We start from the raw sequence: 27,710 nt of genomic DNA, 5'->3' as shown, positions 1-27,710 counted from the left end.
AATTTTGTTTTAAGAAAAAATTGGCAAGATTCTGAGTAGGGATGGAAGTGGAGGAAAGGAGCTGGTTTGAGAAAAGAATCAAAGGCAGAGAAGTGTTATCAGGGATTGGTGATACAAACATCCCCACAGGAGAAGGAGGCAGAGTTGTTTAGAAAGGGAGAGGGCAAAGCTGAGAGAGAGAACATGAAGTGAGGAAAACTGGTGTAGCCCCATGCCCTGCTGACAGTAGGTCCAGGGGAGAGGCGATTTTGGCCATAGGTAGTGGCTGGTGGCTAGAGACACACCAGGTTCCCTGACAAAGCCTCTAAGTCTAAGCCTCTAAGTTGACAAGAGGATTTGGGGTGGAGGTACAGTGGAACCACTGTCACCCACATGGAGCAGCAGGGTGTTGACTCTGTTCTTGTTGAAGCTTCTGGGCCTAGATGGAAGGGACCATAGGATAGGTCTGGATACAGAAAGCAGCTGTTCCTTGCAACTCAGCTGTTTTCGTCTGTCCCCTGTTTAGATAACATTGTTCGAACAGTTTGTGCCATTAAACTGACCAATTCTACCCATAGGCATAAATGGATTTTGCACATGCAGTGTGTGTGAAAAGGGAAATACACTTGGAGGCAGAAGGGCTTCACCTGCAGGAGAGTGTTAGAAAAACAGCTTGTAAAAGTGTGCTGCTAAGGCATTTTCAAAGGAGCGTATCTGAGCACAAATAGTGGTAGGGGATAAATGCGCAACTGGGACACAACACACAATATTAAATCCTCAGAATAACTTGAAAATGCATTTCCAGTTTTGTTTTCTGTGAAGCATTTTAAACAAAATAGGTTTTGGTGAGTTGATTGTATTTTTAGTTTTTCAAAACAAAAACACCTTGTCATTGAATTTTGGCAAATGACTCTGGACTAAAAGTGAAAACCTAGATATTGCATAATTACTTGAACTTTAACTCTTTCCTCATCTGTAGTAATATGAGTTGCTGTACTGCAGAAATTACACTCAAGAATTCTAGAGAATGCTGATGCCAGTGTACTTTTTAAATGGCATTGGCTCAAAGTGCAGTTCAGAGCACACTTAGGTATGATTATACAGTCACATGAGAGCTTCTTTTCATTTGTGTAGGTATACTTAAAACCAGTGAAGCTTCTGTCTCCACAAGATCATCTGGAGCATAGTCTGGCTATTGAGAGAAGAAGAATTCGACTGGACCATGAACATGTCTTTGAGACCCTAATGCAAGAGAGTAATATGGAAGATTATCACTGTGGTCAGTAAAGCAGACACAACCAGTAATTATGGGCAAATAGAGGGGAGCCCAAGCGACCAATTCAGACTAGGGGCAAAACCATATAAAAACCCTGGAGGATAAGAATCCAGAGGCTAGCAAGGGGCTTGCCAGGTTTGTGAGGGTGTGGAGGACAACAACTCTCCATGATGGTTCTCTCTGTCCTTCTATCCTGCAGGATTCCAGGTATAAGGTTGCAGGATCAGGGCCCAAGTGTGAGTTGATCATTTCACATTTACTTTTCACTTAGGGTTTGCCTACATGGGGGGTTTAAAACTGGATCAAATTGAGTTAATCTGGTTTGAAAACCTTGCATACAGACGATGCAACCCATTACTGTGAACTAACTCTGCATTTATTGAGAACTCTTGCAAAGTGGACTAGTTAGATCTTTTGATCATGCACACGCAACTACTGTGCACCACTTTTTTATGCCTCTTTGCTCATTGATCCCAGTATATCATTATTCTGGCAATACAACCACATAGCATTGCAGAAGTCCCACAACATGCCTCACACATCTAGCTGGAGCTGTGCTGAGATCCTGGATCTCACAGCCACCTGGGGAGAAGTGTCAGTGCAGGAAGCTCTTGTGGTGTGCCACAGGAATAAGGACTTTGTGTGGACATTGCAAAGCAGATGTCCTAGAGGGGTCATGACTGGGATGCCAACCAGTGCTGGATAAAGAACAAGCAGCTCAGAAAAAAATGCATTGGAATGAGGAATAAGAGGAGACAATCTGTTAGAAGACATGTGACCTGACCATTTTTTGATGAACTGGACATGATTCTATACAGTTATAGTACAACCCATCCAAGATGCTGCCCACACTCTTCCTCCCCCCCACCAAGGATGACTGGCTCGACCCACTGGAGGCTGAGCTGGAGGATGCCCCCTGAGAGCCAGGATCTTTTTGTGCCTCAGGAACCTGATGATGAAGAGCTGGAAAGTAAGCTCCAGTCCTGCCTTGCTACAATGGACCCTTCCATTGGCTGAGCCCGAGTCCCATCCAAAAACCCAGGCTGGGACTGAAGAGTCAGATTCCCTGGAGGGAACTACAGCATGTAAGCAGCTATCTTTACAATGTATTATTTATTATTATTGTTGGCTGATGTGAGCTAAGAGCCCCCGCCTTCCTCCCACCCTCTCTGTTCTGTTTCAAAATGGCACCCACCAGCATGGTGCAATCACAGAAGGTACCTGTCCCTCTCTGCTCCCCTCCAGTGGCAGATTCAAACACCGAAAGCATTCATTTGTGCGAAATTCAACATTTCATTGAAACAGGGCTTACAGGAAAAGAAATTTGGTTAATTTTTGTAGTTTTCATGAGGTATAAATGCACACTGCATGCCTGGTGAAGGCACAAAAAGCACTATTCTTCACTGAAGTACAAATGCTCTGTAACATGAATTCTAGTTGACAGTCATTGCAGGACTCTATCTGTTTTTTCCTACACTTTCTCCGTGTCTGTAGGGGAGTCATAGCAGAACTTAACACTGAGAAATATCTCACAGCTTAATGGTCATCCAGAAGGAATTACTATCCAGATCCCGCCCCCCATGAGCCTCTCTGTAAACCTCTAATTCCGAAGAGGAGCATATGGCACAAACAAAATTGCAAAAACAAACCTGGAACAAACCAGTCACCCCGTCCCTAAAAGCATGAAAGCAGACACAGTAGACTGAAATCCAAATGCATTCAGCACCTTCCAAATATTCACACAAGTTACCATCTCTGAGGTTCCCCCCAAAATGGGAGGAGTCTCAGCTGGAGATAAAGTCACATATACTGTACCTACTAAAAAAAGCTGTCATGACTTGTCTGTGACATGAACAATAAACAACTCTTTTTCCCCCCACTCCCAAAACCACAGCACCTTCAACTGCCAGATCATCAAGGACAGGGCTTCTGTGTACTGCTGACAGGATGGCCAACCTGAAGGAGAGAAAAAGGAAGACGTGGGACAAGATGTCAGAATGGCGGAATCATAGGGGAAAACCAGGCTGGCTAAGAGGTAGAGGCTGTACATGAGGACCCAGAAGAAGAAAGAAATGCAGCTTTCCCAGAAGATTGTGGCAATGGCCAAGGAAAGTGTGGCTGCATCCCAATCCACTCCACCCCACCACAAGCTAACATGGGCAGGCCTGTGACTCAGAACACAAACAGTAGGCTCACTGGCAACATTCCCCTCTGTATTTATGTTTTCTGTGGGACACCTTGCTGCTGCTCGAACATCTGAGCAAGTCTCCACTCCTTAGCCTCTCCCACCCAACATTAAGGCTTTCCCCCTTGTTCTCAGCAATATTGTGCAGAACACAACATGCAGATATAATGGCTGGAACATTTTTTCGCTGTTGCTTCCAACCTATTCCATAAACAGCACCATCTGCCTTTCAAAGGCCAAAGGCACACTTGACCACCATTCTGTATGGTGCTCCAATACCCCTTTCTGTTCGGAATTCTGCACCCTGGTGGGGGAGGCAAATGATAGGCACATGGGTTCCATCAGTTGCCCCAGTATAGCTTGGGAATGCCATGTGTGCAAAGCCACCAGTAATGTCCTGGGCCCTCCGCATCCTGAAGTTCTCTTGCTAGTGCTGGTCATCTCAGCTCTGCCAAACGATCCTCTCCCATCGATCCACACTGGTTTCCTGCGTTCCGAATAGCACTGAATGCTTGTTGATGATCCAGAAACTGGTTCTCTTGTTCCAACAGCTTGGCATCCTCCTATTCGTCTGCCTCATCCTGTTGCCACCACTGTAGATTATCCTGCTGCTGCCATAGAATATTCTCCTGCTCCCACATCATCCACATGGTGGTGAGACAGGTGAAGTCCAATGCAGAATTCATCTGGCTCTGAGTGCTGTAATACAGCCCAAGCAGCCTGTGCATATTGATGCCTGCCACCACAGTGGCTCAGAGCATTGGTGGTCTATGCTGGCTGACAGCAACTTTAAAATGGTGCGAGACAATGGGCCAGAGATAGAGACAATACGGGATTTTTTTAAAAATGTGAACTAAGATGGCTTCCCACAATTCACAATGAAAACAATCCCAGGGCGCACAATGCTCAGCAGCAAAGCAAAGGACCGTGGGCTATCCCCAGAGAATGCTATGTTCTCAGTTCACAGAAAGTTGCTGCCATGTGTTCACACGATGCAGATTGAAAACAGAACAGGCATTCTGTGGGCACACTGTTGGGATGACTTGAATACAGCGAGTTACCTGAGGCTCATAAAAGCACTTTGGCTTAAGCCCCTTGTGTAGAAATACCCTTACTTTGCAGGTTTAGGATTTTTTTTTAAGGGTTTTATAGAATTCATTCATACTTCAAGCTGCATTTTGCAGTGGAGAAATAAAGTCCAATAGCACCAGTTAAGACACACAAAAGAGGAGAAATCCATTTGGCTTGATGCCTATAACTTTCCAATAAATCAATAGGAACTATGTGCATGTGAGGAGATTGTTCTCAAGAAACAGAAGAAAAATTCTTCAGAGTGGTAATCTAAATCCTGGCAGGAAAAGTGCAGAGCATTCATGTGACCAAAAGAAAAAAACTGAAAGCATAACTGGTTTCTTTCTTCACCTAGATTTGCCTCTATTTCCCAGACTTATCTCTGTCCTGAAATGACATGAATCAAAGTCGCTGTATTCCCTTCCAAAAACATAAAATTATTCACAAATGTTTAAGAAACTTTCTGGTATTTACAGTCTGAAGTACACATCTCTGTTTATGAACTTCAGTCACAAATAAATTATCTACAGGGAAAAACAACATCTATTATAAATATAATACTTGCGTTCACAATTTAATTGGGTTGTGTGGACTCAGGATGGACACTTTACATTGTCATGATGATACCTTTCTGGTAGGAAAACTAAGACCACCAAAGAGCAATCAGAGAGTAGTAAGTTCAGTCTCCATGGCCCTAGCTGCATTAGGGAAATTTTCTAGATATTTTCTACAATTGGTCACAGCAGTTCAACATCTACAGTGACATATAAAAAGTAAAATAGGATAAAAAATGAGATTAGTATATGTGAAGATTGTTAGCTTCCAAATATATACAAAATACATCAAGCAAGAAAATGAAGTTTGTCTTCTGAATGCAAGTTATACAACTCCTTAAAAAGAAAAGGAGTACTTGTGGCACCTTAGAGACTAACCAATTTATTTGAGCATAAGCTTTCATTATGCTCAAATAAATTGGTTAGTCTCTAAGGTGCCACAAGTACTCCTTTTCTTTTTGCGAATACAGACTAACACGGCTGTTACTCTAAAACAACTCCTTAAGTAGATCCAAAGTGCAAGGTAATCAGCCATCCAAATGGTTATTTGATTATCGTAAACCACAGTTTACTAGGGCAGAAGCCAAAGACATAATTCGGGTCATATGAAATCCTGTGGTGCAGAAGTTGTTCCATGCTTGGAATGACTGACACATCTGATACTTGAAATTATTATATCAAGATGTAACTGAAAATACAAAGACTGTTTTTTTAAATTCAGAGCACCTTACAGTCAAGACCCTGATTCAGCAAGGTACTTAACACACATGTAACTTTAAGCAGTGACTTCTGTAAGACAACTCACATCCTTAAAGTTATGCATATGCTTGAGTATGTAGCTGACTTGAGACCTAAAAGAGTGTGATCTTTAAGTCCTCTCACACAAGACATTGGGGGGCCAAATTCATCCCTGATGTACCTTCATTGAGTTACACAAGGGTTCAGTTTATCCCTAGATTCTTAATTAGACCTTGTGTAATATGCATATTTATGAGTATGTTTACATACTGATGATGAAAATACACGTGTAAGTCCATTGAAATAGTTTCAGTAAGAGAATGCTAAGGTTGTATGGTTAAACACTTGAAAGATGAATTGGCAATGTTACTGTTGTGCACACAACCCTACCTCTGCCCCCAGTGCATGGCTATTCACTATAATACAGTATTTAATGAACACACACTATTTCACAAGTAATACAGTACAACACGATACAATAATTTTCTACAGTCTTAAATCCACGTTTTGCAATTTTTAGTACTGCAACTCATATCAAAAGTATATAATAAACTGTACTTACTTATAAAACACATTGCAGATTAAGTAGAGTAATAATGAAAATTTACTGGCATACATAGGTTGCCTACATTTTCAATTAGGAGAGCTGCATACCTGTCTGGTTCCCTGAATGTGTGCTTTTAACATAGCTTTTGTATGAAGGATAGCTTCTCATCCTTCCTAACAGAATTTGATCTGCCCCCAGGGTGTTCTGTTTCTCTCCATTCTGCCCTCTTGTCAGACAAGAGGCTATGGTGCCCTTGCACCTTGGTAGAGCTTCAGGCTGTTGCTATTATTGAAAGAAGGAGCAGCCTTTTGGCTTCAGGCACTCCCTGGTGTGGGTTTCTTTCTCCCTACAATCATTTTTTAAAATTGTACCAAAAGCCGATAGATCCCTACAATGATGGGGAAAGGGTATATTCCCCTCTTGGGACAGCTAATAACTCTACTCACTTAACTATCCCATTAATGTAGTGTTACCATGTTTCAGATAATGTAAGTAATACAGAGGAAGATACTATTTCAACTGATCTAACCCATGTGCAGAGCATTGAACTTGTCCTGCCTCCTCATGCAAACCATCATGGAAATACATTTGGTGGCCAGATTATGGCATGGATGGAGACAGTAGCTACTATTTCAGCAAGGTACTTTTCTGTTTGATGTCGTCCTATATGATTCTGAAAAGACATGCTGTGTGGAAAATCAAAAGTACTCCAAATTCATCATTTTAATGTTAAGGGCATCACAGAGGTTAGTTACAAATGAGAAGTGAAAATAAAATGTATTGTGATCTCTCTTCCTGTTGAGGTGCAGGGAATGTCTACATATTTATATATAGGCTTTTCTATGGCACTCATTTCCAGAACATCTGAGTGCTTCACAACACTGCTGAGAAATATTGCTATCTCCTTTTTACAGATGGAGAACTGAGGGACAGAGAGATTATGTGATTTGCTTGAGGCTTCAAAGCAAGTCAATAGCAGAGCTAGAAATAGAATCCAGATCCTGATGGCTAGTGCAGTGCCTTGACCACAAGAATATCCTTCCATATATGGTCAAATCCTCTGGCCCAGCATCAATGAAATCTTAAAATGGAGAGGCTGCTCAAGGACAGTCTGCAGCCCCCATACATAGCAGAGATAAACTTGAGTGTGGCCAGTGGGTCTGAACAATATGAGAGCCACTACCAGGAGGTGTGGATGGGCACTGGCATGGGAATCAGTAGAACTGAGTTCTATTCTACCCATTGACTCACTGTTTTATCTGGGGTGGGTCACTTACCTTCTCTGTCTCCCAGTTCCTACATCTGTAAAATGGGAGCAATAGTGCTTCCCCAGCATCCTTTGTGAAGTGCTTTGAGATCTACAGATGAAAGTGCAAAGTATTATTGCTACCCTTGTAGGTTCATTAGTGGCTGTGGCCCAATTGCGCAGCTGCCCTGCCTTCTGCCTCTAGGCTGGAGGGTTCCATCACCTCAGCCTTGACACTGGTCTCCCACACAAACAAAGCTTCTTTGTATGTGAGACCTGAATTTCTATCAGAATTCCTCTCACACACCACCTGACCTACTTCATTGCAGGAAGGCTAGCGATGTGTTCCTTTTTTACCTTAATAATTAAATGCCATTCCTTTTCCTTATTCATGTAATTTTGATTCATAGCCAGTTAGTTGTACCGATAAGAGATTCTCTTTAGTTCTTAGATAAACAGCTCATTTTATTAAAAATAGAAAACACGCTGATTTTACATCAGTGTGTAACTCCATTGACTTCAAAGGAATTACTCCTCATTTCTGCCAGTGTACCCGAGACCCAGTCCAAAATATCAGGCCCTGTTTCCCTTTGGTATATCAATACACAACTAACCTGAAAGTTAAAATAGTTTATTTGGAACTATGAATATTTAACATAATTTATCAGGTTGAAACTTTTAGGAATAATAGCTCATGGCAGAGACAATATTGGATGGAAAGAGAGCTTGTATTTTATGTTTGAGAAATAGCTGCCCTCACTACAAACCTTTTATAAGGCAACAATTAGCTCTGACCTTTGTAGGTACCAGTTAGTGTTGCTATGGCCACAGGCTAAGATGGGGAAAGCAGGGTGTGGGGAAGAGAGAGGGAAAAAGCAATACTTGAAGAATAAATTTAAAACACCCACAGAAAGGTTTTTTCAAAAGGTTATTTCCCCTTTCTAAAAATTGTGACAGAAATTGAGCACCTTATAGACAGTATTGCAGTAATTGAAAATCCATTTGAACCAGGGCTGTCCTTTCTGATATTTTATATGACCAATAGAAGTATTCGGGGCTTTGTTTTTTTAGAAAAATAGAGCTTCATATTTAGGAAAAATCCCCCTTTAAAAAAATCACGTTCTTTTGTCCCATTGGTATTTTTGGTAATATTGTATCTTTACTGTGAGTGTAGTAAATGAGATACCCATTTAGCATTTTAAATAGGAAGAGCAAATTATGTTTAATGAAATTACAAAGTCATTTAATGTATTAGGCTATTATAAAGATGCTCTATTCAATTAATTAGCAACAGATAATTGTGTGCATTTAACAATACTGGTACATTAGTTTACAGAGAGCGCAATTGAATTAAGAGCTGAGACTACTACAAAACTGTGTCATTTCTAGGCTAAAAATGTGTACGATGAAATTCTGTACTATATATGTCTGCTTTTCTCACTGAATTTGATGGGCGTCTCATGCACATTCATGAGGGCAGAATATGGCCCTTTAGAGTCAGGAAATAAATTGCATTGTTGTTATTATTTATCCTGCAGTAGCACCTAGAGGCCCCAATTGGGACTGGGGCTTAAGGCTGTGAAGAACAATAGAAAAGTCCCCCTACAAGAATTTACAAACTTAAAAATCATGATCCTGTAACTACTTAATCACAAGTGCAATTCTAAGTAATCCAGTGGGACTCCAAAGCTCCAATGGGACAACTCAGGTGTGCAAAGTAATGCATGTGATTAAGTGTTTTCAGGATCAGGGCCTAAATTGAGAAAAGAGATATTAGTGAGTGTAATAAACAACAGAAAGGTATGGGGGATGGAAGGATGAGGTAAACAACAATAATAAGAGAATTTATATTAAATTAATATACCTTTAAGTCTTGATTTTTAGAAGTTAGGCATGCAACTTTGGATTTCTGCATGGGCAGATGGCCAGTTGTACATCTAACTGGCTTTTTGCATGTTTAAAAACCCAGTTCTGAGACTCAACTTCAGTTGTTGCATGCAACTTTTAGAAAAAAGACATATTTCTTTAGTGTCATTACAAAATAATGCAGGCTGTATTTGGGTGAATTTTTAATTAATGTTTCACATAATCATATACTGCACAAAACTATATTAATTTCTGATAAATGTGCAGAAACCATCAGAGGTAAAAAGGATGTATGGACTGAAGTTCTTACATAGATACATCGTCTTTGGCCCTGAGGAAGTTTCACTAACTCAAATAGGTCCCGATTGTGAACTCTTTACTCACACTGAACAATATCTTACTCCAAAAGTAGCCCTGTTTAAGTGAACGGAACTCTTTGAGAAGTAAGGTACTACTGAATGAATGAGAGTAAGGGGTTCATAATTTGGCCCAATATGAGGTTTATAACAAGGAGTGAGGATTAATTAGTTAAATGTTTGTAAAGTGCATTGCAAATGAAGCAGCACAATAGCAGTGGTATTATATTTTGAGACCCAAATTCTGTGCCATTATTTAGCTGAATGTGCTGTCATTTATGGGAAATCTAGGGATTAAATTAGGCTTGCATTGTGAACTTCTAATTTGTGCCGACCTCATTACTTTAAGTATGCCAAATAATCCTGGGCTGTACCAATACAGAAAAAAGAATTACAAGGCCATATATTCCATTTTGTGTCTCTCCTGCTTTCTCATTCAGCCGTCTCTGTCATTCATATCCCATCTTGAAATCAGTTGATATGTTTAAATTCCGGGGACCCTCCACTGTTGGCGATCGTCTTGTCTTCAAAGCAATAGTTAACAATACATTTCAGAAAAGGTAAAACTATCTATGTGCTTGTCTTACTGCCCCTCTATAGCACAATCCCTCCTGAATATTTCAGACTCAAGCCCTCACTGGGGTTTTCCTTATCAGGTTTTTGATGAAGAAATATTTTTAAAATAGCTCTGCTTTTCTCACTTCAAAAATAGTTTGAAGCTTGGTTTATTGTTTATTCAAATCTAAAAGATTATCCATACCCTCTAGTGATTGATATCCCAGTTCTGCAAACCTTAATTACAAGTGTAATGCTAAGCAGTCCAATGGAACTCCAAGTCTCCAATTGGACATTGTAGTCATTTGGACCCTGATCCTGGAGTATACTCCATGTGGGTACAGGGCTCTATCTGTGTGGAGCTTATTTCAGAGTCCAGGCCCTTGCAGCTGCTTCCTGGTTGCAAAACTCTTCTTTTGGAAGAAGGAGGAAGAAGGGGAGGGTGAGTACATCTGGTGTTAAACCGAGCCAAATGCAGCCTGGAATAAATGGGTGCAGCTGCCATAGAAGCCTTTATACCAGTTGCGATTGGTTCTAAGTTGGGCAGAATATGAGTGTTAAGGAGCATTTATTTAGCACAATGAAAGGGCCTAATGCTTGAATTTCTGGAAGTCTGCTTTGTACCAATCCTGTGGCATAAAGCAGACTTAAACACAGTGGATCCTACCTTCTGAGGATCCCCCCATGGTGGGAGAAACCTCCAGTGACTTAAGGCCACTATAGAGGCTCCTACACCACGACCCCCTTTCTGAAACCTAGCAAAGAGTGTGTGTGGTTGCAATACCCCTTTGCCAGGGGGATCCCCAGCTACTGGAATGACTCCTTGCAGTCAGGCATAAGTAAATGACACCAGGGAAGTGACAGTTCCTTAGCCAGCCTGGGACGGGGAATGTCAACGTCGCTTAAACCCATCTTTGCCACCACTCCGACCCCTGGTCCTGTGATAAGCACTGCTCAGCCAGACCAGAGGCTGTGGCTTTAGAAGGTAGACGAAAGTGCCACAAGAAAAGCCACAGGACAGTATAAGGTTTCAGAGTGGTAACTGTGTTAGCCTGTATCAGTAGTCCTTGTTTTTTTTAGGAGGGTATAAGTTACAGCAGTCCCTCCTCGAACGTCAGCTTATATTGTGCCATGTCAATATTTCTGGAGCAAATAGAGTCCTGGTGGCAATAGATGTAACTCCCACTGCTACTCTCTTCTATCCAGGGCTAAATTTGGTCCTCCCAGGACACCAGCTTGCTGTGAGTTACCCTTATCGTGCACATCTGAATGCCAAATCAGTGCAAGTTCGCTCCCACCCCCAAGTCTTCCCCCTCCGGCCCCCAGTTCCCACACTCTGCTCATCATTGGATATCTAAGCACCTACACTACTTTGCTACTTCAGTTCATTTTCTGCCTATTTTAGTCCTGACATTTATCTTACACTACCTTTTACATCACTGCTGAAATATGCCTCTGTGTCCAGATAGAAAACTAATTATTAATTGTTCATATGTCCAAAATACTCAGATTTCCATCACTGTTGTTCCCTGTACCCAAGAAGTATATAACAGCTCTAGTTATTATGTTTGTCTCATTGCTGCTTCTGTGTCATTCTGTCATGGTTAAATAATTCATTTAAACTCTTCTTTCAGTGTTGAGGTTGGCGTTCGTGTTGAGGCCTACAACTGTGAGGAGTGGACCATAGGCCAAGCGCGGCATATTAACAGTGCTTTTCTGATTTTTAATGCTGTAAATGACAAAGGAGAGCTCCTCATCTTCCCCAGAGTCAAACCCACTACAAAGGTCAGCTCTTTACATGAGAGAGAAAATGAATATAGAGATGGCTTATATAGTCCAACCCAAAAGTAATGCATATCACACAGCCAATCACTGTCAGACATTCCGGGGAAGTGAAGAGCTAAACAAGGTTATAAACTGAATTACTTTCTCTTCCTCCTCCTCAAGAGGATATTCTGAACTTGAGAATGCTTGTAGGGTAATTGAACAACTCCTTACTAGCCTGGGGATTTGTAAAGGAAGTTGCTGGAGTCAGGCACCCAAGTCCCACTGAATTTCAATGGGAGTTAGTGCCTAACTCCCTTTGGCTCCTTTGAACATTCCAGCCCAAGTACATGGATCCCTTAAAGTGGTTCGTTGAGCTTTTAAATCTTCATGAATATAAAACTTCTGTTTGAATAGTCTGCTATTGTCCAAGTACATGGATCCCTTAAAGTGGTTCGTTGAGCTTTTAAATCTTCATGAATATAAAACTTCTGTTTGAATAGTCTGCTATAGTCTTTTTTCTTTCTCACAGAATTCCATAAAGCACCAGGGCAGGAATAAAAGAGCTACTAAAATAGTGAATTAATGACTAGTAGGGTAATGACTTTGTGAGGAAATGAGGAGTCATATGCACTCCACGCTAGCCAATGCACTACCTTGAACATTAAACTCCATCTTGTTTCAAGAGGGAAAGCTGACTCTTACGTCAGCATTATCGCCACTCTTCTAAAAAATGCGATGGCTGCTGGCACCTTAACTTCAACTAGAGAAGCAATGCTTCAGCTAAGCAGCACCCCACAGGGCATTAACTCCAGTCTGTTTTTTCTAACAGGAACAGAGTACCAGCTCTGAAGCAGAAATAAAAAAAGAAGCTGCTTTCTACTGCAGTTGAAGAAGAAAAAATATGCAGACTAACAGACTAAAATAGAGGGTTAGGTGTGATATTTTCAAAAGCACCTAAGTCACACAGCACAAGTCCCATTGACATTCAGTGGGATTTATGCTCCTAAATTACTTAGTTGCTTTTGAAATTTCTATTCTCAATGGAATAGCAATGGAAAAAAGTAGTGACTGAATAGTCAGTTTGAGGTGGTGATCAACCCTATTGTGCAGTACTCACTTCTAATTTTTCATAATGCACTGCCCTCTGTTCTCCAATGCAGACGTGCTAAAGCGGTATAGAAATCCCTCAAATATTGCTTTCCATGTTGAGCTCTGTGTAGAAAGTCCCTTGGATTAATATTTTATCTAAAAGGTGGCACTTTTGGCAAGTACAGAATGTTTAGCATTGTACTTCTTTATTGCTCTTGGGAAAAAGTCCATGTAATAACGCTATGCTACTAGGATACTCCAGACTGGTAGTTAGATTATTTTTGCTATGTAACGGGATACATCACATTAAAAAAAATTGATCAAGTCCGTACCTGGGGAAATTCCATTGTAATTAGTGCAGTTATTTTGGGGCAGAGGGGTTTAAATAACATACTTTACATTTGGTATGTGACAGTGTCCCTTTTAATAAATAATCCTTAATTGTCTTTTATTTGCACAACATTATCAAAGTAGAATGTATCATAATTCAATCAGATTATTTCTGTTTCATTTTGCTTCTTGTGAAGGATGGTTTGAGAAGATATCATGGAGCTATTGCACGCAGGAGAATTAGACTAACCAGGTATATATAAATTTCAAAGGTAACTTTCACAGTGGGGCAGAAGTGAATGGGGTTTTTTTTACATATACTGTGCTCATTATTTTAAGTCTTCTCAGATTAAATAGCTATTGTCACTTAGCATTTCTGGACCTGATCCTGTTTGCCTAAGTCATGATGAAATCAATGGCTACTATTCATCTGAGTAAGTCAAGAAATATTTGGGCCCTCTTGTGTGTTCCCCATCCTTTTTTGGGAAAAAAAGAGGAGCTAATGCTTACTTAACTCACTGTGTTGTCGTGAGGATTAATTAATTAATATTTGTAAAGCATTCAGAAGATGCTGAATACTATGCAAGTGGTTGTCATTGTACACTGAAGGAAGACAATGAATGCTATTTGTTTTTTTTTTACCTCTTTGTATACATAATATGTATTTCAGAAAATATATCCTCTCCAATAAGGAAGACACTCCTTCCTCTGATCTCTGGGATAGAAGCAACCAGGTAGTACTTACATCATCTGAATTCATCCACATACATAGTCTTAGAGGTACATTTGGACATTCTGCATGTGTCAAAACAATGCTAAAGATCTGACCCAAACAGTTAGCATCTTAACTTGACTTGCTGTACCTAATGTCGGAAGAGTGGGTAAATGTATATAGTCTATGTGTAGCAATACTTACGCATAGTGGGGTGAACTAAGGATGGATTAGCAATACTGGCCCTGAATTTCCATGATTTTGTGTATTTATACAAATCCCTAGTGTTATTTTATTTTGGAATGTTCTGTATGAAAGTTTTTTTTTAACCCCAGTAGCTCCTTGATGTTGTATTAGGTCCTTTTAATTAAATCTGAAAGTAAATAAATAATAATTGGAGATGTATAATGTGGGAAATTATTTGCCATTGACTACGACAGCACTGGAGTGTGTCACCATCAGAGTTTGAATTCTGTGGATGTAGAAATTTTTTTCTGCAGGAAAGTAAATATAAACAGACAGTAAATCTGAACAAACTGACAGGTTTCAGAGTAACAGCCGTGTTAGTCTGTATTCGCAAAAAGAAAAGGAGTACTTGTGGCACCTTAGAGACTAACCAATTTATTTGAGCATGAGCTTTCGTGAGCTACAGCTCACTTCATCGGATGAAGTGAGCTGTAGCTCACGAAAGCTCATGCTCAAATAAATTGGTTAGTCTCTAAGGTGCCACAAGTACTCCTTTTCTTCTTTGAACAAACTGAATAATCCATTTTTTTTAAAGATGAAATTGAAACAAGTCTTTAAAGATTCTTGCACTGTATGATCTCTTTTTACCACTTCCAAATATCAGCTCCATCCTGGACATGTACCTATCCAGTGTTGTCAAACACAAGTAATAGGCATCCAGTCCAGATATCCACTCCTCTGATTACACCTTCTGTTTTCAAGCAGCTGCCAAAATATTTGCACAATCTAACAGCAATGAAGAGGTTAATTTGCTAGCAGATTTTAATTACTTATAAGAAAACTGAAGTATACCATTAATTTAGTAGCCTCAGAGGTGAAGCGTATTGTCTCTCTGACAGTAGAGGGGTTTATTGCTTTATTTTATCCATCAAAGAAACCCAAATTAGTGTTTTTAATTAGGGTTCTTTTGCCATCGGCCATGTGAAAACACAATTCAGCTATTGAAAGTATTTAATTCAGAAACTACTGGACTGTGTTTTCTGGAAGAAGACCACTTAAGGGAAAAAATACATTTGCCTGGTTTGTGATTCTGGAGTAACTATGGTACAGAAATGAGATTCTCTTTTATATCAGCCCTTCATTTTTAATAGTATATCTTACATTTCAGGCATACTTGAGTTACAGCAATGTAGCCACCCTGACAGTCCTGGCAACAAAATGTGGATGGGAAATAACCAGCACTCTGGATAATGTAAGTCCAGAATTGTGGAAGAGTTGCATGCCAACTTCAGTAACATTTGGAGGGGCAGATCATGCTCACCTTTAGAACTGGGCAGACAACGTATATTCTGTTTCATGAATTATTTTGATATTTCAAAATTTGGTTTAGTTCTGATTAGGAAAGGAAAACAAAATTTTTGAAATTCTCTGTGAGTGGGAGGCAGCATCTCCTGCCTGGTGGTTAAAGGCCAAAGCAGCAGTTATGCCCAGTGGTTTGTCTCCAGTAGCGTCCTTGCCTACTGGGTACAGCTCATGGGTGGTGGCTCTGCCTCACTGGCTGTTGCTCCACTTCACGGATGCAGCTCACAGGAGGAGTAGGGAAACCCAGGACCTCCCATTCCACCGGGTTCTGACCCAGGGTTCTCAGAGGCTGTCCATCATACTGCATCCCAGCTACCTTCCGGGCTTCTGGCCCTGGTCCCAGTCTCTGGAAGCGGCAGCTCCCCCCATTCCCTGGCTTGGTGGAGGAATTAGGTCACATGCTGCCCTGGAGATCCCAGAGCACATCCTTCTCCCTGGCTTGCCAGCATCAGAATGAACTGTCTGGCAGCCTTTTAAACCCCGCCTCCAACCTGAGCATGTTCATCACAGGCAGAGGGGTGGGGCCCCTGAGCCCAGAGTTGCTTCTTAACCCCCTCCTGTCCAAGGGGTTGATACACCTTGTCACATTCTCCAAGAAAAAGGAATGAAACCCTAGCTTCATGAATTAAATCTCATCTGGCAGGCAGCCCTGGAGGCATGAATCCTAAAAGCTGTGGGCTCCCCAAATCTGAGGCAGTCCAAGTGGCAGGCTGCTCCAGAACTCTGGACCCTGAAAGCCCTGGGCTTCCCAAATCCAAAGCAGTCTATGTGGTACCCCAGGCCCATAAATCATGCTATTTCTGCAACAATTAGTCTTCTAAAAGAAACACATGAAATATTTTACAACCATGCACCAGAGGTAAAGCTTCCTTTTCAATTTGGGCATAGTGGCATTCTGTTTTTGTAAGAGCCCTGGATGCATATGCCTCCGGTCTCCAATGCTCATCATATCTTTGTAGCAACACAGCCCCTATCCCTTCTTTGGAGGCATCAGTGGACAATTAGGCCTGCCTCTTGCTGTCAAAATACCTTAGAACGGGTTTTCTGAATCACTTGTTTTAAATCACCAAACTTTTTGTCCAGGTTAGCATCCTATGTCCGCTGGTTATTCTTTTGCATGACTGCACAGAGGTTGCTGGTTTCTGCAGCCAAATTAGGTTTAAATTTACCAAAAAAATTAGCCATTCCTATGAACCTCTGTAATCCCTCCTTGTTTTCTGGATGTAGCATATTTGTTATATCTTGTGTTCTGGTAAGATCAATATATCCCCCTTATTCAGTTAACCTTTTTCCTAAATAGGTTAATTTCTCTGAGCCTGAATTTACATTTTTGCTTATTTAGCTTCAGGCTTTCTGCTCTAGTCCTGTCCAATGCTCTCTGTAACCTGTAATTCTGATTCTCTATTGTGCTGCTTTCTGTGCCTTCAGTTCCCTCAAATATTTGCTGCACATTTCTATGAAAGACTTCTGGAGCAGATTTTAGACCAAAAGGTAATCTGAGTAAGCAATATCTTCCATATAGCACTCCTCTCATGTAAGGGAATCTGCTAAAATCCAGACAATGCATCTAAAGTAATAAAATACTTTTACGCCAGTCATATCTTTTACCTTCACTTTTGGTACACACATACATCTAGTAGGAATGAGTTCCCCATTATAAACTTTCAATTTAACCTGTTTGCTCACCATTTTTTTCATGTTTTTTTCTTTAACTTTTTAAAACTAATATCTGAAACAACATTTACCAGAGCACCAGTGTCAAAATATAAGAGTCCCATTAGTCTATAAGGAAACTGTCCATTCATCTGTTCCTCTTAAGATACAGCTCCTAGATCAGTAGTTTTTAATCTTTTTTCATCTGTGGACACCTACAAAATTTCAAATGGACGTGCAGACCCCTTTGGAAACCTTAAACATAGTCTGTGCATCCCCCTGAGTCCACGGACCACAGGTTGAAAACCACTGTCCCAGATAAAACTCCTTTTTCTGTTGGTTTCAGAGTAGCAGCTGTGTTAGTCTGCATTCACAAAAAGAAAAGGAGTACTTGTGGCACCTTAGAGACTAACAAATTTATAGTCTCTAAGGTGCAACAAGTACTCCTTTTCTTTTTCTGTTGCTGTCCCTGCTCTCTTCCTGGATTACTGCAGCAGCATGCATGCTTTCCTCTTCTGCAGCTGTTCATACTAGTTGCAGACTTTGGCAAAAGGATTGTATTTCTTACAAATATTGCAGTTCTTCCCAAAAGCTGGGCATTGTTGAAGTCTGTTTTTGTCCACACCTTGTGCAGTCCTTGAAGATTTCCCTTGCAAACTCTCATGCTTTGCTTTTTTCAGGCTTCTCTGTGTTTTTTGTTCTGTACTGACTTATTGATCGCCAGTTTTTTCTCTTTTGTCACTCTATCCAGAGTGGCAGTGTCCTCTTTTCCTTCCATTGTTATTATTCTGTTTTGAGTGATTGCTGCTGCCTGACACAGTCTTTATCCAACGTTAGCTCTGTGTCATCCAACACTCTTCTTTCAGCTTTGGATCTTTGTTTCCAATTACAATTCGATCCCTTATTACAATCTGTTAACTGTCCATTGTTGCAGGTTGAGCTCATTAGCTTCAGTTCTGTTAGGAACTCTTCAAAGGACACTCCTTTCAGTTTGTCTTCTTAGGTGAAACTTATACTGTACCTGTCAAATGTTTCACTCTTTTAAGGTATACAATATTCTTCAAATGTCTGCCTGATTTAGTTGCATGCTATAAAAGACATCCACTGCCTCAAGTCCTGAAATATTTAAGGAGATTGCTGTTTTCTGCTGGTCTTCTTTCTCACCAGAGCCAGCTGCTTGCATTTATATATCAAACCTCTGTTTGAATCCTTTCCAGGAGTCTGCTGAATTACCTGAGAGTTTCAATGCCTTGGGGGCTTTTAGTTGGTTCCTCTCCAATATGACTCCTTTACTTCTTCATCGCAGTCCTCTTTTCTCTGGGTTGTCTACACTATGCAGCTTTCAGCCACAAGGCTATGTCAACACAGCCTTGTGGCTAAAAGTCAGCGTGTGTGAACGCTGTCTGTTGGTATTTTGTCAGCACTTTTGCCAACAAAATACTTCCAGCCCTGCGTCGGCAAATCTTTTGTCTTTCGCGGTGGGAGGGGGGGAGGGTTTAAGTGTGAAAGACAAAAGTTTTTTTCAACAATATCGCAGTGTAGACAACTCCTTAGTCTTCTCTTGTACCCAGCTGGTACCATGTATCGTCTTGTGAATTCATAAGGAGAAATTCTAAGATTCTAAGAATTAAAGAATTAAAAACTGGGTTACCTAAGGTAAAGGAGAACCATGAGCTCCTAGCTGTGTGTCTGGTGAAGCTGCCACTAGACTGCCTCCAACCCATTCTCACTGACCCCAGTCTATTTCCCTCTAACATGTGCTCTGCTCTTAAAGGCACAGTACATACTCCTAACAGTAAACATTTAGTCTGAGTACTTCTTCTGCCTGGCTTCTCTAAGAACTTTTCCACATGGACACTTAGAGCTGGGGTATGAATCTACAGTACACTGCCTGCTGCGTACTCAGTCTCTGTGTGGAGAGCTCTAATACAAACCCAGAGTAACATGTATATTTAAAGAAAAACAAAAGCAAAACCTTACTGGAACAAAATACTCCATTGCACACACAGTTCTCCTCCTGCAGAGAAGATGAGAGAGAGAACAAACAATACATTAGTCATGTGGTTTTAGTCATGTGGCTTCGTACACTACTGAAAGGTGCTCAGGTATTCCCCCCACCCCCATCTCTTCCTCAATATTTACAATATTTTTACCAGCTCAAGGCCCAGGATGGACAAGATGGAATTCTGGGCCAACAACAGCTTTTTGATATATAAAAATAAGTCCAATATTCTAGGTCCCTGCACTTGGGTGGAGCACAGGGGATTTTTGAGGGGGCCCAGGATTTGGCCGTTTGTTTTGAAGAGGTGGCCTGAGCATCTGGGGGCCTTAATGAAGAGGCTTTTTTTCTGTACCAGAAAAGGGTGTCCTAGTGTTTGTGGAAATCACACAGGAATTGGGCTCGTCACACACCCTGGGCCGTGTACAGTTGACGTGGGTTCAGCAGTAGAGAAATACCAAAAAAAAAAAAAAAAAAACTCTTAAAACTTTTGTGAAACAGTTTTTCAATAATATAACTGGCTTATACAGACTATACCAGTGGTTCTCAAACTTTTGTACTGGTGACCCCTTTTACATAGCAAGCCTCTGAGTGCGACTCGGATGAAGTGAGCTGTAGCTCACGAAAGCTTATGCTCAAATAAATTGGTTAGTCTCTAAGGTGCCACTAGTACTCCTTTTCTTTTTTTAATCTTAAATACTCAACTGCATCTCACTGCCTGTCAGACATATGTTGCATGTTCTCTTGACAAGTGAAAAGCTGGTGAAGTTGTCCATTTATGTTCTTCATTCTGTATTTTTTTAATGCTGTTCATTTGTTTCAGATAAAAATATTCACACAGGAGGAGAGTGATATCTTGTCTGTCAAGGTAGAAATGCAAGTGAGGATACCATCAAATCTAGCTTTCTTCCTTTTATCTGACTTCAGACTCCGCAGGCAATGGGACAAACATTACTTGTAAGAGCAGCTCAAGATTTTTTTTCTAGCACTATTTCACTCTGCTGTTAACTAAACTTTTCAGATGCTATCACTTGTGATGTAGATACCTTTCTTCTGGATTCAAATTTGGATTGCCATGAATTGACAAGAGAGGGGGCTGCGCCACAGGTTTTCTTGTATGAGAGTGAGCAAGTTTCCATGCCCTAAACATGGGGCATAGTGAAGGGTTCAACTTTAATCGTATAGTGTATATTCACAGTGCGAGAAGCAAGGCAGAGCAGCTCACTCAGTCCTAGTCTGCTCTAATTGAACATGTTTATGCGGTGTGACCAATTCACAGTGTGCCCCAGCTGAATGTAATGTCAGAGATCAGGAAACTCATAGTCATCGCCTCCTAAATGCCAAAGAAGTTTTATGTTTTTTTAGAGTCATTGCTAACTCAAATAAACTCTGTGAGCTGTTTATTTTCTTAATATCCCTCACAGAGAATAGAATAGGAAATAGTGGGAGATGTTATAAAACAGGTGGATGTGGTACCATTTTAATTAGGTGTATACATGCACTTAAGGAAAAGGAGAGGCTTTTCCAGTGATTCATTGTATCTTTAAAGGTTTTTATCGGAGGATAAATGTTTTGATTATGTTCCGAGTGGTGCTTCGAGGAGATTTGCAGGCCCAACAAAGAGGAAAGTCTGAAGAAAAATTAAAGGCATATGTGGCAATATATCTAGAGCTTTGGATTTCTTATAACTAATATATAGCCTCGAGAACTGACCAAAATGATCTATTGGCTCCACAGTGCTCAGGCGTTAGGAGTAGAAATAAAGCAAAAAATATTGTCTGCATAAAAAGCACGGTTGAGGATTTACTCCTGAGGGAATTCTGTGCTAAAAAATTAAAAATTCTGCACACAATATTTTAAAATTCTGCAAAATTCTGTAAATTTTATTTGTCATTATATAAATGTGGCTCCAGCATGGCAGTGCGGAGCAGAGCACACTGGCTGCATTGAGGTGGGAGATCACCCTGAAGCTCCCATGTCCCCCCATACAGGGACTTGGCAGTGAGGCCGCACCTGACTCTGACATAGTGCAAGGGCCAGGCCTGCCCCAGAAACACCCCGGGGCCCTGCCTCTCTGCCCCAGGTACATCTGGTGTGAGTGGGCAGGCTCAGCACAGCAGGATCCAAGTGTGGAGGGGCTTAGTGTGGAGGGATCCAGGTGTGTGGGTGAGAGGTTTCTGTGTGGGGCAATCTGGGTAGGGGTGGCTCAGTGGGAGATTTGAATCACAGGGGCTCGTTGTGGGGTTCCGGGTGCAGGGGCAATGGGCCTCTGCACGGCACCCAGGTGAATGTGGTTGGAGCTCAGGAGAGGGGATCTGGGACTTGGTGAGGGGTGTGTGGGTGGAGGGCTCAGTGTGGGGGTCCAGGAGCTGGGGGGCTGGGGTGGGGGTCCAGGTGCAGCTGGTTGGGGCTCAGTGGGGTGGGGGTCCAGGTGTAGGGAGCTCTTTGGTGGGATAGGGCTTGTCAAGGTGAGGGTTTGATGGGCCTGCTTAACGGGGGAGCCCCAGCTGCTGCCGAGGAGCTGCCGCATGCTGGGCTCCTGCTTCCCTTGCAATTCCCCTATCCCCTTTTCTTCTCTATCTGCCTCCCCTTATGCCCACATTCCCCTTCTCCTGCCCTATTCCACCCCATTCCTTCCCCACTGCCTCTTCCCCCTACCCCCTCAGGCCCCCTCATTTCTCTCCTCCCCCCCTTACCTAGCCCCATCGTGGGCACTCCCTGTTGCACAGAAAACAGGAAGGCTCCCAGCACACAGAAGGGGAGCATAACTGGCACTAGGACCCAGGTGGCACTAGGACCCAGGAGGCAGCGTTCAGCTGCAGAGTCAACGGAGCCAATATGCAGCCTCCTTCAGCTGGACAGCGCTGCACTTGCAAAAATGAGGGGTGTGTGTGCGGGGGAGAGTGCCCCCCCCATGCCACCCAAAAACTGTACCCATGGTTGCGCTCCCTCCACTCCCCCATGGCGTCCTTTTACTTCCCTGCCATTTTCTGCAGGGGAGCACAGGAATTCTGCGGGGGGTAGGGGAGCATTTTCTGCAGGCGCGCAGTCAGGCAGGATCCCCCCAGGAGTGAGGATAATGTTTTTATATTGAATAGGTTGACATAAAGGTAAATTGCTAAGGTAAGTGGCTAGTGGCTCTAAGAAGAGAGCAAGTAAGGATACCCTGGCAGGGGGCTATTCCTAAACAGTGCAGTCGGCAACTTTGATTAAAAATCAGTACAGACACTTCAGGATGAGAGTATAACATTTTGAACCACTGGAGGAATACATCATCTGATCCAAATTTATGCAAAACATCAAAGAGAATGTTCCAAGATGCTCTCTCACATGCTCTTTCTACATCGAAAAAGCGGGAACTAGATTCAAGTGTTGAGTGCCTGGAGGCCCACAGAGCTCTAGAGACATAGCAGGCAGCATTGCAGGTAGCGGGGCTGTTCTTCAGAGAGCCAGTTTGATTTTGGCCCACAAGTTTCAGGAGAAAATGTTCTAGTCTGGCATGCAGTCTTTCAGCTGGTGGTTTAAGAGCCTCATTAATGAGGGAAATAGATGTGTAAGGGGAGCACTCCCCTGCATCTTTGCTTTTCCCATGTATGTTAAGCTAAGGCAGGTGGCAAGGTGGGTGATGTAAATATTTTTTTTATTGGACCAGCTTCTGTTGGTGAGAGAGAGAGACAAGCTTTCGAGCTTACACAGAGCTCTTCTTCAGGGCTCGGAAATGGCCTCAGAGTTTCACAGCTAAATACAAGGTGGAACAGATTGTTTAGCATCAGTAGTTAACATATTTCAAGGGACAAGTCAAGGTAAAGTGGCCTGTGAACACCCCTCCAGTCACAGGGGCAAAAGGAAGATGGGGGAGAAAGGCAACTGGGCGGGCGGCTGATTGTTAGTGGGTTACAGAGTGATGTAATCAGCCATAAAGCCAGTGATACTGGGGAACATTTTAGATACCTAGAAAATAGTACTGAATGCAGTTTGATGCTTTTCCAAAGAGGACAATATGTGAGAGTTGCTTGTACTGCTTTGCTCCAACACCAGCTGGTCCTGGAGCTTAACTTGATTTTTTTTTTAGCGCATCAAGGGCAGAGCCATAGGTGAGACATTGCAAAGAAGAAGGCTCTTTCACTCTGTTTCATTACACCCCAATTCTTTGAGAACTTGGTGTTGGTCCCCCTTTTGCAGAAAAGTAACATTATTTGTGGCACAAGCCCAACTGAACTGCAAATTAGTTTCCAGCCTAGTTTTAACACTCTCCGAGTAATCCGAAGAAAAACTGAAGAGCCTACATTAAAATGGTAAGGTGTTCTTTCTGATGCAGTGTTTTTAAAGAGAGCTTATTGCACACTTCAGGTGCTGAACTGTCCTGACTATGGCATGTTAAATGTACTTGCAGAACTTGTGAGGTTGTAGAGAATGTGAATGAAGATGAGAAGATATACTACATTACATCGCCATCAGTGAAAGGAGATAAACCCAAAGATTTTGTAGTTCTTGTGTCTCGAAGACAGCCCTGTAAGACTGGGTGAGTAAGTGAATTTCAAGCTTAGCTGGTGCTAAATCTTTGGAGCTATAACTCTTGATTACCATGCATATCTAGAAGTCGGATCCCAGAATAATGAATGTAGTAAAGATATTATTGCAGCCCATTAAGAATTTGGATGGACTACTGTTTTGGACCATCATCCTTATGATCTTCACCTGGCACTGTTTGTCAGTGGTCTTAATGAGCAATCTGAGGATTCACTGCAACCCCTTTTCATACACTTGCTGGTTAGACACAGTAGGGGCAAGCTCGCCCTCTTATATGCTTGCGACGCCAAATCACACTTAGGGTTCTCATTTCTTACATGGGCCAGCTGTGGTTGAAACTTTAATTTGTTTAATGTTTTCATAGAAAATGTTATAGTTATTTATATGGTTTAAAGATAGTAAACTACATTTAATATAGTTCAAGTTACTCATATGTATTTTTTTACAGCTTGTTGAAGAGACTCTTGGGTTTTTTCCCTACAGGGACCCTTACATAATAGCTGTGAGGTCAGTTACCCTGACATCTGTGCCACCTTCTCCAAACTATTGTAGAAATGAAATCCTATGTGCAGGATTCCTGATCCATAGTGATGGCAACCACTCCTGTATGGTAAGCAGCTTTACAAATCACAATGGTATCTGCTGTCCCTCAAATATTACATGTGCATCATCTCATTGAAGTGCACTATCTGAAATAGGCCAGTGACACAAAGGAATCACTTTATTTCCTAATTTGCTTAAACACTTGAATTCCTGTGGATATTAAATTATAAGCATTACACTGACTTTGAGAGTAAGGAATGTCTGTGTTCACTTTGAAGGGAAGGTTACTATATAAGAACATATACTTATGAAAATGTTTGGGTACCCTAACTGGGCTAAGGCGCCTTTATTCTGCCCACATTTGTGTTACTAAAACAAAGGTATTTAATGAGTTAGAGATGATGGAACAAATTCTGCTCTCTGCTATGCTGCTGTATACATTTAGCACATGCTTGAGCAGTTAGCTGATGTGGGGACATTAATATCACTAACATATTTTTAAAAGGTGATTATTTTCCAGTTAATATTGCCTTTACAGTGCTTTTATTTTTAGTATTAAAATACTCTGAGGGACTGATGCTGATATGGGTTCTGAGAAAATGACCCCCAAGTTTTGAGTTTTTCAATTTTAATTTGTTACTCCAGGTGTCTTACTTTAACCAAGTTACCTCTGGTGTTCTGCCTTACCTTGCTGCAAATCTCATTGGCTCATCAAAATCCATTGAGGATACTGCTTCTGCATGCATCAAGTTCTTGGAGATGGACAGTACCGAGATTGACAGTATTTTGTTTTAAGTAAAATATCAGGGAAGCTCTAAAGATTATCAGAAAACATTTTTAAGTGCCGCATGCAAACATGAGGCTTCTCAATATCTATATCATCTACTACAGTAGTTCTCAACCAGGAGTCTGGGCCACCAGCAGGTTTTTGGGGGGGGCGCCAAGCAGGGCCAACATTAGACTCACTGGGGCCCAGGGCAAAAAGCCGAAGCCCCTGCCATACAGGGCTGAAGTGTGGGGCCCTGCCACCCGAGAGTGAAGCCAAAGCTCGAGCAACTTAACTTTGCAGGGCCCGCTGTGGTGTAGGGCTCCATGCAATTGCCCTGCTTGCTAACACCATCCCTGGCTTTTATATGCAGAAATCCAGTTGTGGCACACGTGGGCCGTGGAGTTTTTATAGCATGTTGGGGTGGAGGGCTCAGAAAGAAAAAGGCTGAAAACCCCTGATCTGCCAGACTGAAATATTTACTTTAAGTCACACAGCTCATTTCAGCCCTTATCTTGAGAGTATCTGAGCACTTGCAATTCCCACTGATTCAGGAACGGATTGATTCATATTTTTAATTTTAAATAGAATGGGGGAAAGTTCTTATTATACCGCTCACTTGAATTTGGTGGAGATGCCAAGGCATAAATGAGGGCATAATTTCTATTACAAATACCATTTTGGAAGGGCCGCTAAACTCAGTTCCAAAAATCTGCTCGGGTCTATAGCAATAATAATGAAGCTTACATCCCTTGTAAAGTGCTCTGAGGTCTACCGATGAAAAGTGCCATGGAAGTGCTGGGTATTAACATTATGATAGCTTTGAAAAAATATACCAATAAATAACGATGAATAAACTATTTTGGCCATGTTAAATTATAAACTTAAAGGAATGATGGTTTCAGAGGCTTTTTGGTCTAAACTGTTTTGAGATTTAAAAAATGGAATACTGCTGGCAGTTAGTCCTTAGTCTGAATTAATACCTTCAGATGGATTTAAAGAATAAAATTTCAGGAATCATGTTGGTGCACCTCAGGATTGCAGTAGAGGCTCATGCTTTGTTGCATTCAGACCTTCTGAGCGGTTAATACCCTATCCAGCATCCACTGAAGTCAATGGAAAAGCTCCCATTGATTTCAACTACAGCTGGATCAAGCCCTAAGAAAACAGGATGTATAAGGTAGTGTTACTGGTACCTCTGTCCCCAGCTCCTCTGTTGCAGGTAGCAGAGATGGGAGGGCAGGGGGCAATACAAGGGAGCTGCTTACTGCTCCCTGATTTTCATCCCAGCTTTATGCCCTGAGCAGTTTTGAGCAGCCATGGGGCGCTCTCATATTGGGCTGGCTCGCAAAAGTCGCCTAAGGAGCTGTCCAGAAGCTTGGGATAGCCAGAACACATAGTACTTGAGCCACACCCCCTCCTCAGCCCCTATGTTGACAGCTGTAGGAGCATCTGGCATTGGTGCCAGTGACATCAGCTCTGTGCCTGCTGGGATCTTCTCCCTGCTGAGAAAACGCAACCAGTTTCCACCCCATTTTGCACTATGGAACAGGAGTTAGGCTCTGGTCTCCTAACACTAATTCAGACTGCTTTACACTCACGAAGACTCCTTTAGGCCTCTTTATAGCCACTCCACCGACATATGAGAGTTACATTTTCCAAAGTCACCTAGGACCAGCTCCTCAAAAGTATTTAGGCACCTAACTCACTAGCCTTGAGAATATAGGCCCCAGTGACTTTTGAAAAATCAGACTGAGATGCCCTCAAAAATGTTACCCTTAGGCTCATCATCAGTCATTTGGGTGGTTTTATTCATGCCCCCCTCTCCTCCCCCACACACACCTGTTCCACTAATTTAGACCCCCCCCTTGCACAGTGATAGAGGATGTAAGGAGTCTACCTGAGTGCGAGACACGAAGGCACCACTATAGCATCTAGCTGTGGGTAGTTGTCTAAAAATGACCTATGGGAAGCAAAAACATGGTTGGGAAATCACACAGAACGGAGGGGAAACTTGCAGGGAAGAGGAAGGAACCACTCCACTCTCCCTCCAAAAATCCCAGGTGAACCACGAGGGGCTTCTTTAATGCCAAAATTTGGATCTAAGTGTTGAGTCGAAGCAGTGTCCCAGGAACCCTTTGCACTGACTATGCAAAAGCCAAAAAGGCCCCAGCAACTTATGGGTCCCAGTCCAGTACAGCTACCGTGAATCTCAGGCAGAGAATCTGCACAATCCAGTGTTTCTAGGGGTTCTTTAGTTCTTGCATAGATGTTTCCCACTGATACTGTCAGGTTGGTCCACAGCTGCCTAAGCATTTGGTGACTTTACACACCAGTCACTACTGCCTTAAGCAGGTATAACTCTACAGACCACAGAGGAATTGTTCCAACTTGCATCAG

General features: G+C 41.9%; 1 protein-coding gene across 1 annotated transcript in view; it reads left to right on the top strand.

Annotated features, from left to right (window-relative positions):
• ACOT12 (acyl-CoA thioesterase 12) overlaps positions 1–25,339 on the top strand; it is a 37,333-nt gene extending 11,994 nt beyond the window's left edge. The window contains exons 5-15 of the mRNA XM_077816324.1: positions 1,114–1,258; positions 6,834–6,990; positions 10,259–10,378; positions 12,008–12,158; positions 13,757–13,812; positions 14,230–14,293; positions 15,626–15,709; positions 20,295–20,428; positions 23,865–23,993; positions 24,485–24,611; positions 25,190–25,339. Of these exons, the coding sequence (XP_077672450.1) occupies positions 1,114–1,258; positions 6,834–6,990; positions 10,259–10,378; positions 12,008–12,158; positions 13,757–13,812; positions 14,230–14,293; positions 15,626–15,709; positions 20,295–20,428; positions 23,865–23,993; positions 24,485–24,611; positions 25,190–25,339 (1,317 nt within the window). The remainder of the gene's footprint in view (positions 1–1,113; positions 1,259–6,833; positions 6,991–10,258; positions 10,379–12,007; positions 12,159–13,756; positions 13,813–14,229; positions 14,294–15,625; positions 15,710–20,294; positions 20,429–23,864; positions 23,994–24,484; positions 24,612–25,189) is intronic.
• Positions 25,340–27,710: the final 2,371 nt, after the last annotated feature.

This window comes from Eretmochelys imbricata, chromosome 5 (assembly GCF_965152235.1).
Source record: "Eretmochelys imbricata isolate rEreImb1 chromosome 5, rEreImb1.hap1, whole genome shotgun sequence".
Taxonomy (NCBI): domain Eukaryota; kingdom Metazoa; phylum Chordata; order Testudines; family Cheloniidae; genus Eretmochelys; species Eretmochelys imbricata.
Note: the sequence above shows the minus strand (reverse complement) of the source record. Positions and strands in the feature narration are given on the sequence as shown.